This window comes from Schistocerca gregaria, chromosome 7, assembly GCF_023897955.1.
Source record: "Schistocerca gregaria isolate iqSchGreg1 chromosome 7, iqSchGreg1.2, whole genome shotgun sequence".
Lineage (NCBI taxonomy): Eukaryota > Metazoa > Arthropoda > Insecta > Orthoptera > Acrididae > Schistocerca > Schistocerca gregaria.
Window position 1 is genome coordinate 52,082,473 of NC_064926.1, and position 15,667 is coordinate 52,098,139.

General features: G+C 44.4%; 1 protein-coding gene across 2 annotated transcripts in view; it reads right to left on the reverse strand.

Annotated features, from left to right (window-relative positions):
• LOC126281695 (acetylcholine receptor subunit alpha-L1) overlaps positions 1-15,667 on the reverse strand; it is a 601,659-nt gene that overhangs the window by 258,428 nt on the left and 327,564 nt on the right. For both annotated transcript variants that reach the window (XM_049980867.1, XM_049980868.1), the window contains exon 2: positions 14,020-14,064. In XM_049980867.1, the coding sequence (XP_049836824.1) occupies positions 14,020-14,064 (45 nt within the window). The remainder of the gene's footprint in view (positions 1-14,019; positions 14,065-15,667) is intronic.

The following is a 15,667-nucleotide window of genomic DNA, read 5'->3' on the forward strand; positions in this document are numbered from 1 at the left end:
TTTTAAATATTGGCGGCCCTCTGAAATAAACGTACATTTTTTCGACATAAAAATTCATTATAAAACGTGCACCCAAAAATCGAACTTAAAATATATCCCAAAAATCCTATATAATACAGAGGGAAAAACGTCAGCTCACAAGCTGCAAAGAGGTAGTTGTAATTCCATATATATTTCATGAGTTATTGCTCCCACCGTTCTGAAAAAAGTCATTTTGATAAAAAAGAGCGCTTAAAGTTTCATATTGTATTTTAGCACTGAAACTGAACAAACATTTAATCGACAGTACCAGCCCCTTACAGATGGCCTTTCTTTCCACCGTTGCCGAAACACTCTCGTTTCGACGAAAAATACATTGATTAACTGGCCTTCGCATACCAACAACCGAACCGTATTTGCACAATTGGGATTACTTTTCGTGCCTTTTCTATACGTATGAATATGTTTGTCATTTTCAAGCACTCACGTTTTACTTCGTATTAAAAACATAATAAAGAAGCAAGCGTAATTACAAGTTATGCAGACGTGGCACAAGCAAGTGCTAACAGACTGTTTACTATTAACGAACCATGTTACGAAGATAAATCTTTTTGAGAGCAGTACTGTAACTGATACTAATGTCATATTTGATAATATGCGAAAGTAACAGTATCCCTGTTCCATCGGTAACTATTACAGTGTTAACATCGGTTGCATTCGAGTGCTCCGATGCGCCAGACTACCATGCAGTGAATATTTTAAAATTTGTGGCACACTCAATACAAATGAATCTTAAAAAGAGTATCTCTAAGAAAGATTTTAAGCCAACAAATAATTTGGTTATAGAAGTTCTACCTTGGTTTACGTATTTCTATCAAATACAATGTGATAATAGTGCCCAAAGGGGCAGTTTACAATGAAGTGAAATAGGAAGATAATTCCTCGTAGCTGAAACTCAAGTAATGACTGTAATATTCGAAAATGTCGCTTGACGGTGGTCAGAGTTTGCAGCCAGTCGTCACTGACTTCGCAGCACCATTCCACTGATCACCCGCGAGTCATCATCGTTCAAGTAGACGAGGATTGGCAAGCTTCAAAATTCTCACTGGCGAGCTGCTCGACAAAATGTCTTGCCAGTGTTGTAGGTCTTATACAGGTTGAGGTAGTTAAGTGAGGGTCTCCCAAACGGTTTTCGAATGAGTAAATCTACTGAGCTGCAGCCTCCGATAAGTTATAGCGTAAAATACGGCTCACTTTCAGATGCATGCAATGTAAATTTTTAGCAATACAAAATTTATTTGTCCTGATGGCCCATTTACACATTAATGAGAAGTTTCGATTGCTTAAATAATCATCTTCAATCAGTACGTAGTCACTGCTACTACACACATGTACTGTGTTATTAAAACCAGCGAGTAATCTAAGATTTCGCAGTATGATTTAGTGGTCGGTTGAGTTTACACTCTATGTGAGGGATGTGTATAAACAATAGCATTGGTCTCCCAATGTGTGGCATGGGCTCTTCATTTTTCCCATTTTTCCCGCATTATTAGTGGATTTGATATGTACAGTCCTGTAAATATACGCTGCCGTAGTTATCGGAAGCCATCCCACTAGACATAAGGCGGTCTATATGGTACTAATATGGCGGGTGTCCCAGAGATAATTACAGACTTTAACAGAAAAATTTAAAGAGCATTGAATCAGTTGTTCAGAAAACACAAAATGGCTTGCTAGTTTGGCATAAATAACATATCAGGACTTTTGTCTATTGAGAATATTAAAACAAGAGGCTGCTAAGATAAAACAATAAACCTACAATTTCGTTCGTTGTTTTATATTAATATTTGTTCACAATATTTTTTCTGCTTTTTCTGAAACCTTCACACCGGTCGTTTTACAGTTCCTGTTAGGGGTTTTATAGAGGACCTAGTAGATAACGTTTTGATAAGCAACTCGTGTCTGGTGATGTACCTTCTGGATATGAAGTAAGTTTGAAGACCGGATCACTTCCAAATCTCTAACTTCACGGTGCACACACGGACGTGACAGTGGGCCATAACTTTTACAGTCTACTGGAGTTGCTCCATGTAGCGACCCTGCTGCTCGTTGCACAAGGCGTATCTGTGACGCACGCTTCCATAGACACGGTCCACGAACCTGGCTCGCGTCCGTAAAGCACATCAGGCATCTCTCCTAGTACCGGACGTACCAGTTTCTCGCAGACGTTGTTTTAATGCGATGAAAATGACCTGCGTTGGATGAGGCCCCCAGGGAAACGTTTTCGATGCACGCGTTGTGCATCTGTGTCATCAAGTACCGTACCATGAAGCGGGAAATTTGAAAGTGATCCTATCCTCGAACTCATTTTACATCCAGACAGCACGTGTGTACAAGGATTCCTTATCCTTCCCCAGTAAGTCCCCTCTACAGCCCATAGAATACTCTTCAACGAATTATGAAACACCTTGTAAAAGGGTCAATCAAAAAGTTTCCCTTTGGGGGCGTTGCCGCAGCGTATATGCAGCTCACCGCGATTTCGACGCGGCTATACAGTCATGGAATTTGTGTGTCATTCATATCTTCCTGATGTCAACTGTGGCGAAGTTATTACCGAATGCATCGTCTGCCGAAGAAAACACTGGTAGACAACCATTAGAGACTGAAGAATGTGTGTGGGGCAGCATGTCAGTCGGAAACTACTGCACGAAGTTTACTGGCTGCCAAAGTGGAATGATGACACGCCATTTTCAGACTGCTAAGTCTTTCTTCATCGGACATTCTCTCCTCTCTTAATGTGTGTCAATAAAGGTGTTATTAAAAATGTAAGATTCCTCTGCTGAACTGACGTGTGCGAGGTGTTATTGTTTCCACCTGTCCTACGTAAACATTTTCCCTGATTTCTCAATCGCTTTCTGTAATTCAAAAGACTAACCTCAAACGAAATTTGTCGTTAAATAATTTTCAGAGATATATATGTATATATGCGTGAGTTGTAGGTAACTACTACATCTTTAACATTTTTGCCAGAGTCTGCTTTAATTTGAAAAGGCATTATTATTTCTGTACGAAAATTTTACGTGAACACTGACATTTGTCATAATATTAGAGACGAAACTGTTTAGTTACAAGTTTTGCAAAGAGGCATCGACGACTCTCGAAATTACTGAAATTCGTTTAGTCTTATTGTCCATATGGAATCATATACACATCAAAAAAAGTTTTCCATCGCCCTGGTTCCCAAAACGCCTGAAAACAGACTTTGTCTGTGGATATTGAATCACGGACACAGTCCCTTTCACTGTTTAGAGCTGTCACTAAACCTGGCCAAACATGCAAACAACCATTCATGAGCAGTGCCGGTTAGATGCAGGGGGTCCGACAGCCGATCAGTCACAGTCATTCCACCAGGAAGGAAGTACACGGCTCGTGTTGTCTGTAGTTCAACTATGTCTAGACGGTCAATACCGTGGTTCGATTGCGTCCGCATTGTTACTTTGTGCCAGGAGTGAACCAAAACGACATGGAGTAGATACAGAGAGACAGAAACAGTCGATGACATGCCTCGCTCAGGCCGCCCAGGTGCTACTACTGCAGTGGATGACCGCTGCCTACGGATTATGGCTCGGAGGAACCCTGACAGCAAAGCCACCATGTGGAATAATGCTTTTCGTGCAGCCACAGGACGTCGGTTACGATTCTAACTGTGCGCAATAGACTACATGATGCGCAACTTCACTCCCGACGCCCATGGAGAGGTCCATCTTTGCAACTACAACACCATGCAGCGCGGTACAGATGGGCCAAACAACATGTCGAATAGACCGCCCAGGATGGGCCTCTTTCTCTTCACCGGTGATTGTCGCATATGCCTCCAACCAGACAATCGTCTGAGACGTGTTTGGGGGCAATCCGGTATGGCTGAACGCCTTAGACACACTGTCCAGCGAGTGAAGCAAGGTGGAGGTTCCCTATTGTTTTGGGGTGGCATTATGTGGGGCCGACGTACGCCGCTGGTAGTCATGGAAGGCGCCGTAACGGATGTACGATGCGTGAATGCCATTCTTTTTGCCGATAGTGCAACCATATCGGCAGCATACTGACCAGGCATTCGTATTCATGGACGACGATTCGCTGCCCCATCGTGCACATCTTGTGAATGACTGCCTTCAGAGTAACGACATCGCTCGACTTGAGTGGCCAGCATGTTCTCCAGACATGCACACTATCGAACATGCCTAGGGTAGATTGAAATGGGCTGTTTATGGACGCCGTGACCCACAAACCACTGTGACGGACCCACGCCGAATCGACGTTGAGGAGTGGGACAATCTGGACCAACAGTGTCTTGATTAACTTGTGGATAGTATGCCACGACGAATACAGGCATTCATCAATGCAAGAGAACGTGCTACTGGGTATCAGACGTAACGGTGTGTACAGCAATCTGGACCACTACCTCTGAAGGTCTCACTGTATGGTGGTACAACATGCAGTGTGTGCTTTTCATGAGCAATAAAAAGGGCGGAAATGATGTTTATCTTGACCTGTGTTCCAATTTTCTGTACAGGTTCCCGAACTCTCAGAACCGAGGTGATGCAAAACTTTTTTTGACGTTTGTATTATAGCAAGCACCAAGGCTGGAGACTGATATATTAAACACTTGACAAGACTGTCGCAATAACGAACTGACGAATCGTACCCTAGTTACGGCTTTGTTTGGATTTGAGAGAAACACTGGAGTTTGTGAGAGCTCACTTCCCAACGGTGGCATAGAATAGTGAGTTGTGGCGTCGCAAACTTGCTGTTCTCTGATCAAGTTCCACACATGTTACGCAGCTGAATATTGCATCAAAAAATATTTCAATATTTTAGTTCTGTTATAATAAAATGAATACTAAAGACCACGTTAGTATTTTTAATTCGAAGGCTATGTAAGTCAAAAATTACAACTTTACTTCTGAAATTAGCACCTCGGTCTGTTTATAAGGAGCGGCCGTGGTCTTAGGGTAACACCACTGCTTAAACTTTGCGTAAAAATCATCAGCAAAAGAAGTAGCCATCATTCTGCCAACATCATTGTTAAAGATGGCGGAGGAACGGACAGAGGTTCAGGCCCTCTCTTGCTCTTGCGATCCGAAATTGCGAATAAAGTCGTAAGAATTATCAATGATCAAAGGCACGAGGATGCAAAAGGCAATGGAAACCACTGCATTAAAGACCCATGAAGTGTATCCACAAGACGTGTGGACAGCAGTTTATAAAAGTGTCATGATGATGTCGCCATTGCAAAAGTTTCCCGAATAGCCACCCATTCGGATTTCTGGGAGGGGACTGCTAACACCGTGAGAAAAAGGTTGCTTAACAGAAGAAAGTATAACGCTCTATCGAGTCGTGACGTGGAATATGGAAAGTATGAACGTGGTAGGGAAACTATAAAATATGAAAAAAGAAACACAAAGGCTCAGTCTAGACATAGTGGGGGGCAGTGTAGTGAAATGGAAAGAAGACAAGAATTTTTCGTCAGATGAGTATAGGGTAATATCAACAGCAGTAGGAAATTATATAATGGGAGCAGGGTTAGTTATGAGAAGGAAGATAGGACAGAGAGTATGTTACTGTGAACAGTTCAGTGATAGTGTTGTTCTCATCAGAATCGACAGTAAACCAGCGCCGACAACGATATTTCATACGTACATGCCGACGAAGCAATCTGAAGGTGAAGAGATAGAGAAGGTATTTGAGAATATTGATCGGGTCATTCGGTACGTAAAGAGAGATGAAAATCTAACAGTCATGGGTTATTGGAATTCGGTTTTAGGGGAGGAGTAGAAGAAGGGGTTACGGTAGAATATCGGCTTGGTACTAGGAGTGAGAGAGAAAGAAGTTTAATTGAGTAATGCGGTAAATTTCAGCTAATAATAACGAGTACTCTGTTCAAGAGTTACAAGAGGAGGGAATATAATTGGAAAAGGCCAGGAGATAAGGGAACATTTCAGTTAGATTACATCATGGTCAGGCAAGAACTCCGAAATCAGATAATGGCTTGTAAGGCGTACTCAGGAGCAACTATACGCGGGTCACAATTTAGTAATGATGAAGGGTAGGCTGAAGTTTAAGACCCTAGTCAAGTAGAATCATTTGCACAAAGAAGTAAGATACGAAAATACTAACGAATGAAGATAAACGCTTAAAGTTCTCTGAGGCTATAGAAACTGCGATAAAGAATAGCGCAGTAGGCAGTTCAATTGAAGGGGATTCACCATCTCTAGAAAGGGCAACCATAAAAGTTGGAAAGAAAACATAGGTGCAGAGAAAGTAACTGCGAAGAAACCATAGGTAACAGAAAAAATACTTCAGTTGATCGATGCAAAAGTAAGTACAAAAACGTCTCGGGAAATTCTTGAATACAGAAAAACAAGTCGCTGAGGAATAAAATAAATAGGGAGTGCAGGGAAGCTAAGGCAAAATACTTCATGAAAAATGTGAAGAAATCAAGAAAGAAATAATTGTCGGTAGGACAGACTCAGCAATAGAAAATCAGAAACAACCTTCGGTGAAATTCAAAGCAAGGGCGTTAGCATGAACGAGTGAAATGGGAATACCACTGTTAATGTAGTGGAGACGACAGACGGAAATAGCAGACGGAAGGCGTCTGTGAGTGGGGAGATTAGTTCATCTTTTTGTGATACAAGAAGGAGCAGGACTCGATTTAGAAGAGATAGGGGACCCGGTAATGGAATCAGAGTTTAGAAGAGTTTGGAAGACTTAAATCAAATGAGGGGGAGGGGATAGATAACATTCCATCAGAATTTCTAAAATCATTAATGGGAGTGGCAACAAGACGGCTACTCTCAATATTGTGCATAATGTCTGAGACTGGCAGACACACCATCTGACTTTCGAAAAATAACATCCACACAATTTCAGAGACTACAAGAGCTGACATGTGCGAGATTTATCGCACAATCAGCTCAACAGCTACAAGTTTCTGACTAGGATAATATACAGAAGAGTGAAAAAGAAAACTGTGTTAGATGACGATTAGTTTGACTTTAGGAAAGGTAAAGCTACTAGAGAGGCAGTTCTTACGTTGCGATTGATGACAGACGGAACACTAAAAAAATCAAGACACGTTCATAGGATTTGTCGACGTGGAAAAAGCGTCTGACAATGTCAAATGCTGAAAGAGTATTGAAATTTTGAAGAAAATAGTGGAAGACCGTATAAATTCGTGGTGTATCTTCTTTCAGACATGCCCGAAAGAACAGATAGCACGCTGAATCCACCGCTGTGATACATTATATGTAAATTAAACGTAGATAGAGGATAAAAGAAAGGAAAGGGGAGGGATTATTGATGTCAGCTGCATCTGCGGCGGCAGGTGAAAATGTTGGCCACACCGGGATTCGAACCCCGGATCTCCTGCTAAATTTTCTGATGTAATTTTCAAAGAAGCTACCCCTTCACTCCTTCGACAATTCTGAGATTCAAAGGAAAACAAAATTTTTCTCTAGTAAGAACACAAATAAAGCACGATAACATGGAAGCCTCTGCCACTTCCAATGAGCCTTCATCATATATTGGCCAAACACACGGAGCTCTGGATCGTGGTGACGCCCTACTACATACTGGACGTAGTGTCCGAGGAGCCATATCCTCGAGTTAGTCTTAATCCGAGGGAAGACGGAAGAGCCCGGACACAGAACATGTTCAACAGAGGTAGCAGCTTCAGCTGATTGGGTAAGGACAGCTAGTGTGCGGTGAATCTGTGTGCCAGCGCTCTTGTCCGCAAGGGATAAGCCTGTGTGCTGATCTATCAAGTTGACGACATGTGTCGCAAAGACCAGCCGGACTACGAGCAGTTCGATGGAGGCGTTCATTGGTCGGGATCAGACTGTGAACGATCCTATACCACGAAGAGGCGACTTCAGTTGGAAGGACAGGAAGACTAACGTGAAACCACAATGTTTTCGAGGATATCAACGGCGTGATGATTTCTCTCCCCAACGAGAAAGAAAAGATCTGGTGATAAGGTGTGCCATCGATAAAATGTTCTAGAAAACTTATTAGTAGATAAAATGCACGTACGCGCCGCAATTTAGAGTTGACCCGGCCTACATCGGTAGGAGGAATCTGATTGGCCGGACGAAAACGAGCAAAAGAAGCGAGATGTAATAGAGTGAGTAGCACGAGTACATGTTAGAACGTATAAACAACACTGAATCCTTCACTTTGATATTAGGAAGTCTCAGCCCTCCGAGGGAGCAGGGCCTCGAACCTACTTCATACATAAGTCGAAAAATATGACTTTCCCAAAGGAAACGATGGACAGTCGCATCACTTTGCCCCCATCGCTGGGGGCGGGATTACTTGTGAAACATAGCACACATTGTTGAAAATGTAGGAATCTAACATCAGCACTCTGTGAAGAAGACTAAGTGAACGGCGTTCGTGTTCACGAACTACCCTTTGAATTCGCAGACATTTCCATCGGACAGTGACACACGGTAGTCCCTAACAGTTTGTGGCGAGCAACCACATTTCCCCTTGGAATGACAACGTGTTGAAAACTCCGTAAAGGTTATAGGGCATATTTCCTTCATTAATGCGGGCCCCAACAGAGACCAAAAGGAATCCAATTTGTTCTTGAGCGAGGATATGTCATACATATGACGTAGGAAAACCGTAACCTCATCCGCGTACGATCGTACTGAGAAGTTATCTCCTATCTTCCAGCCACATTAACTGATAAGCAGTACGGCAACGTAGAGGTTCCAAGCACAAGATAACAAGCGACATAGAGAGGGGGCTGTCCTGCCGTAAGCCTCATCAGATGGTGATCTGGAGAGTAAGTTTTCCATTTACGAGGACATATCCGTTAATACCAGTAAAAATATTGGATCATACCTGACACACAGTATGACTCCGACCGGCCGCCTTGAGAACCTGCGTCGAGGAGAAATGATTCACCCGGCCGAATGCCTTAATAAAATCAATAAAAAGCAAGGCTCCAGAGAGTGGAGTCCTGACATTCGACTACAGAAGTCAGAATCGTGCGCCCAGGCACACAGCTTTGTTGGACAGCAAGAATTTTTTCTAGTAGTATCGATAAACCGCTCTTAACTGCCTAGGAGACAGGTTTGTAATCGAAATTAAGCAGTGCGATCGGGCGGAATTTATCAATGTCTCGTCGACCTGTTGTCTTCGGAATTAAAATGATTTGATCAACATTCGATGGGTCAGGAATCAAATCCTTGAGGATGTCCTCATTTACCTGTGATGTAGTGGTATCGCCTATAAAAGGCCAACAATGTATATAAAATTCCTTTGGAATACCGTCTAGTTCCACCGAATTTTGAGAAGGTGAACCAACAATAAGACGACATATAATATCATCGCGAGCAAAGTCACTTACAAATTCATCATTTAATGCGGAAGTAACCATGGTATCCAGGAGAGTAGTAAATTGATCAGGGGCAAACGTCTCAGTTGCAGGGACATCTTAACGGTCGTTAACGTAATTATACAACGCACTCGAAATGTCACGTTGGAAGGTCAGTAGTTGACCATAGGTGTGGAAGTCAGTTCATCCTGTAGGAAGACCGGAATTTTGATAGCACCCTGAATCCAATGGTTGCCCCTTTATGGATGTGCACCATGTAAGCTGAAGGTTCTTGAGTTAAGAGAGCGTGTCTGTCTCCGCCATAAAGTTTTATCAGCACCGTAATTCATTAAAGCTTTCCGGAGCGTAGGTTTGGCATGCCCTGACCGCCATTTCATATGAAAAGGATAACGGGCCTACAAACGCAAGCTACGGGCCCAAACCTCTCCAACGATAATCTCGAGGGAAGTATCCTTTACGAAGGACGTGTTCAACGTTCAGGGGAGGCGATACAGCTTTACTGGTTGCGCCACGTGGTTTAAAGTTACAGCAACGGCACAGTGATCAGTAAAAAAAAGTGCGTATCACGTCTATCGCTAACAGCTATCCACACAAAGAATCAGGAAGATGAAAGCGATTGAGTCAACTGCAGGAAATAGCTATAAAATGCAAATATGGTTCAAATTATTTTACACTGCCTGCCATTAAAAAAATGGTTCAGATGGCTCTAAGCACTATGGGACTTAACATCTGAGGTCATCAGTCCCCTAGAAATTAGAAGTACTTAAACCTAAGGACATCACACACATCCATGCCCGAGGTAGGATTCGAACCTGCGACCGTAGCAGTCGTGCGCTTCTTGACTAAAGCGCCTAGAACCGCTCGGCCACAGCGGCCGGCTAAAATGCGTATATGTGACGGTAGTGGGATAGTGCCAGATTCACACAACACGCATTTACGAAGAGCGCACCATATCTAGTTCCTTACTATAATTAAAATAAGGGGTTGATCCAAAGGAGGCAAAACACAATTAAAACCTCCCCTAACAGAAGTTTCTGCGGAGTTTTATGAAATAAGTGAAGTGTATTCTTTTTATTAAAACTCACACGATCTGTGGAGCGGACAGATCCTGAAGGGGCATAAAGAAATAAAATAAGGTCACAAAAGGTACAACCTATTCCTTGGTCGTTATGAAGAACTTCGATATCAGTCAGTGCCATTCCCTTTTCCGTAAAATATCACAGTACCAGTAGGTAGCTCGTATCACGTCTGCACTGGAATCGTAAATAAATCGTCGCAGCGCCGCAGGTCTATGCTCGGAACTAATTCTGTTCACATTCAAGGTGAGAAAGATATAGGCCTGCATCTATTTATTACCATTCTGCATGCAAATGAACTTTAAAGTCGTGTATCACAGTGCATGGCAAAGTCAACGGATGAATCCCAATGTAAAGACGTGGATCCCTCTCTTCTACCCTCTTTCTGTTTTTTCTCGCGATGCCGTGCGCTCATGTTGAAAACGCAGTTTTTACGGCTGTGAGGGAAGGCGACTGATGTGGGGGACAACTTGGATTGGTCCAATGGGAACTCAGTATCAGGTACAGACGACACACCCCACTCTTCCACAGGTGGCCGGAGCGACTGCTGGGAATCAACGGAAACGAAAACTGACGGCGCATGTTCCACTGGCATACATGTGCCGATCTGGTTCTGATCAGCAGTGGTAGGTGGCGTACTTTACCCATCCGAGGGCGCAGAAGTATGGTGAGAAGACTCTGGGATAACTGGCAAGTCCGTCGATATAGTACGGAGCTCCGGAACATGTCTATCCCCCATTTGAGTCCGACAAGGCGGTCTCACTCTCGGGAGTCACATCGGACGGGGAGCTGGACGTTATAGAATCTTGAACAGCAACCGACATGTTACCACGCGGTCTGGTCTCGGTGAAGGGAGAGGCCTCCTTTGATGGGATTTGATCAGTAGAACGGAGAATGGAAGAGGAATCGCCTGACTCTTCGACATCTTGCGTCCGTCTGCACTTGCTTTGAAGTGGAGGTGGTGGCGGCGCGGAAGCTACAGTGGCAACGACCTGGCGCGAGATTAACCGTGGAAATGGTTCGCGTTGCCCCTCAGACACTTGATTTGAGATAACGGCTGTAATATGGGGAACGAGATCCGCTAAAGTTAGCCTTTTGCGTTGTTCGTAAGTGGATTTTAAAACTGTGACACGACGCGGACAATTTGTACGGAGGTGTCCACTCATTACGTAAGAAACACGCCTCTTCTTGTCCTGTGTACGTTATATGCACCCTGTCCGGAACCGTGCGACTGCTACGGTCGCAGGTTCGAATCCTGCCTCGGGCATGGATGTGTGTGCACCCTGTATCCACACACCTGAAAATAAGACGGGGTATTCCGTTTGGCCACCATGTCCACGGATCGAAATTCATTATAAACTTGTAAACTGTCTAGAGCGGACCAGCGTCCCCGCCGTATATTCCGTATATCCCCAAACGGAAGCAGGACGGTCTTGAGGGAACCGTCATCAGCTTCCGTCAGAAGGTTGAACACCCAAACACTCGTATATATTTCATCTCCGCGTTTCACAGAATAACCATACTATTAGAACCATCACCGTGAGCGAAATGGTCTTGTTGTAGTGACGAGAAAGGAGCGTGTGTGCCTGAAGGTGATCGAAAAACTTCACATCAAACACATACGATTCAGAATCGAAGTAAGCCATGCAAACCTGTTCTGAAGTGGCTCTAAGCACTACGGGACTTAACATCTGAGGTCATCAGTCCCCTGGACTTAAAACTGCTTAAATCTAACTGACCCAAGGACATCACATACATCTAGGCGCAGTTCTAGGCGCGCAGTCCGGAACCGTGCGACTGCTACGGTCGCAGGTTCGAATCCTGCCTCGGGCATGGATGTGTGTGATGTCCTTAGGTTAGTTAGGTTTAAGTAGTTCTAAGTTCTAGGGGACTGATGACCACAGCAGTTGAGTCCCATAGTGCTCAGATCCATTAGAACCTTTTTGAACATCCCTGCCCGAGGCAGGATTCGAACCTGCGACAGTAGCAGCCGCTTGGTTCCAGACTGAAGCGCCTCAAACCGCTCGACCACAGCAGCCGGCCTCTTCTGAAGTGGTCTTGATCGTATCTACTAGCTAATCATGAATTACTAAAGAACTTAGTTGCACTTTCCTCGTGGATCTGTCAAATCTAAAACTGACGGTGCCTGTAATTGGAATGTTCCTCGGAGCCATGGAGAACATCACGGCGCAAGAGAACGCCGCGTTAGAACCAAATCACAAACACGAGACGCCAAGAGACAAAGAACAATGTTACGCACACAACGACTCTCACGACACTGGGGACAAACACGTAAGCTCTCGCAGCGTGACGATAGAGGCGGGGACAGGTGGAACCTTCTCACCCGGCGCGCTAGTAGGGAATGTTTACTAGCCTGCTGAGTTAACCACTGCACCATTAGGACACAGTGTTTACCGCTACTATCTGGGCACGCCTGTCGGCCATACCACATCCCCATCTAGCGCCACCTATCTGCAAACCCTGTCCATGCTCGCTTCTCAGAGATTCGCGCAGGAGGTCGGAAGTACTTGTGCATCCGCAGTGAGGAAGGTGGATTCGTTGCCCATCGAGGCAAATCAATTATATGAATGTCTGTTGTCTGTTCATTCATAACACACATCTCGCAATCATTCCTTTTGCTCAGGCGCTATATCAGAGTTTGCCTGTCTCTACCGTTACTTCATCCATGTGCCAGAGAACGCTTTGTAGCGGACACAATTGCCTCACCTGATACGCAGTGCGATCAACGTTATTAACTGTTACGGCGGCAATCATCTGGATCATGGAATCCCGTCATTTACAAATTTTATTTCCCAGCGTAGGCGAAAGAAAGCACCATAGGTCCCTGCGCGCTGCAGTCCATCTAATACCGGAACTCTGCATTTCCACATTCTATGGCGCAGTCTGTGTCATGTGCTAGTGTGGGCAGATATTCAGTCCACTAAGAAATTTTGCAACACGAGAAGCCTACGTCAGTCATGGCCCACTCATTTATAGCTGACTGGAAGGCCCACAGTTAAATTACCGTGCTTGAAAGAAAATAACGGCAGGGTGCAACCGTGAAATGTAACTGAGTATTCCGTAGGCAAGGAACTTTCCAATATGCAGGCAATCTCAACCACGATGACAGAACATAAAATATTAGTTCAGTAAGACTACTGTCTTTGGGAGTCTTGATGTACAAACACCAAGAATAAACTAAAAACACTGAACGTACCAATTTGTGAAAACGTAGAACCCTATTCTCACAGCCTCAGAGAAATCGTCATATTCAGAATTCAGTGCTGCGTGAGGTAGCTGCGCGGTCTAAAGCGCCTTGCCACTGATAGCGCGTCTCCCACTGTCGGAGGTTCGAGTTCGAGTCTTCCCTCGGACATGGCTGTGTGTGTTCTCCGTAGCGTGTAAGTTAGAAGTTAGATTCAGGAGTGTATAAGCCTGGCGATGATGACCTCAGCAGATTGGTCCCATAGGAACTTACCACCACCAGAATTCAGTATCTATCCAAAATAATTTATATGGACACTAGTTACGAAATAGAAGAGAACAGTTTTTACTTACGTGCTCCAACCAGACGTTGGTGGTAAGGATCTGATCCTTCAGGTTCTGAAAGGAAAAGAAAAATCCCATTAAATTCTCATCAATCAATTACACTCTTCAAGTTCTACACATAAATCAGTGCATCCGCAGCGAACAGCAAAACAACAGACAGAAAAAGGCGGATACGTCTTTTGCTATTGCACGTAAAAGATTTCATGGAATTACCGTCTATAACCACGTACAGTAAATAAAAACACCCTCGATTTAATTTTCCTACAGATATAATTTTTCATTAATGGACAACTTCAGAGTATGAGTTAATAATTTTGTTTCAGAATCACATGTACCATCAACGCAGAAAGGTTGCACGATTATTCATTGTTCATCCCTCTCTCCTTGAGTTCATCAGCAGCAGCCCATATTCTCCTTCACATATCACTATTATTCTGCGTTAGGATATATACTACTGGCCATTAAAATTGCTACACCAAGAAAAGATGCAGACGATAAACGGGACAAATATATTAACTGACATGTGATTACATTTTCACGCAATTTGGGTGCATAGATCGTGAGAAATCGATGCCCAGAACAACGACCTCTGGCCGTAATAACGGCCCTGATACGCCAGGGCATTGAGTCAAACAGAGCTTGAATGGCGTGTACAGGCACAGCTGCCCATGCAGCTTCAACAAGATACCACAGTTAATCAAGAATAGTCACTGCCGTATTGTGACGAGCCAGTTGCTCGGCCATCATTGACCAGACGTTCTCAAGTGGTGAGAGATCTGGAGAATGTGCTGGCCAGGGCAGCAGTCGAAGATTTTCTGTATCCAGAAAGGCCCGTACAGGACCTGTAACATGCGGTCGTGCGTTATCCTGCTGAAATGTAGGGTTTCGCAGGGATAGAATGAAGGGTAGAGCGACGGGTAGTGACACATCTCAAATGTAACTTCCACTATTCAAACTACCGGCAATGCGAACAAGAGTTGACCGAGACGTGTAACCAATGGCACCCCATACCACCACGCCGGGTGATACGCCAGTATGGCGTTGACGAATACATGCTTCTAATGTGCGTTCACCGCGATGTCGCCAAACACGGATGCGACCATCATGATGCTGTAATCAAAACCTGGATTCATCCGAAAAAATGTTTTGCCATTCGTGCACCCAGATTCGTCGTTGAGTACACCATCGGACGCGCCCCTGTCTGCGATGCAGCGACAAGGGTAACCCCAGCCATGGTCTCCGAGCTGATAGTCCATGCTGCTGCAAACGTCGTCTAACTGTTCGTGCACATGGTTGTTGTTTTGCAAACGTCCCCATTTGTTGACCCAGGGATCGAGACGCGGCTGCACGATTCGTTACAGCCATGTGGATAAGATGCCTGTCATCTCGACTGCTAGTGATACGAGGCCGTTCGGATCTAGCACGGCGTTCCGTATTACCCTCCTGAACCCACCGATTCCATATTCTGCTAACACTCATTGGATCTCGACCAACGCGAGCAGCAGTGTCTCGATACGATAAACCGCAATCGCGATAGGCTACAATCCGACCTTTATCAAAGTCGGAAACGTGATGATACGCATTTCTCCTCCTTATACGAGGCATCACAACAACGTTTCACCAAGCAACGCCGGTCAACTGCTGTTTGTGTATGAAA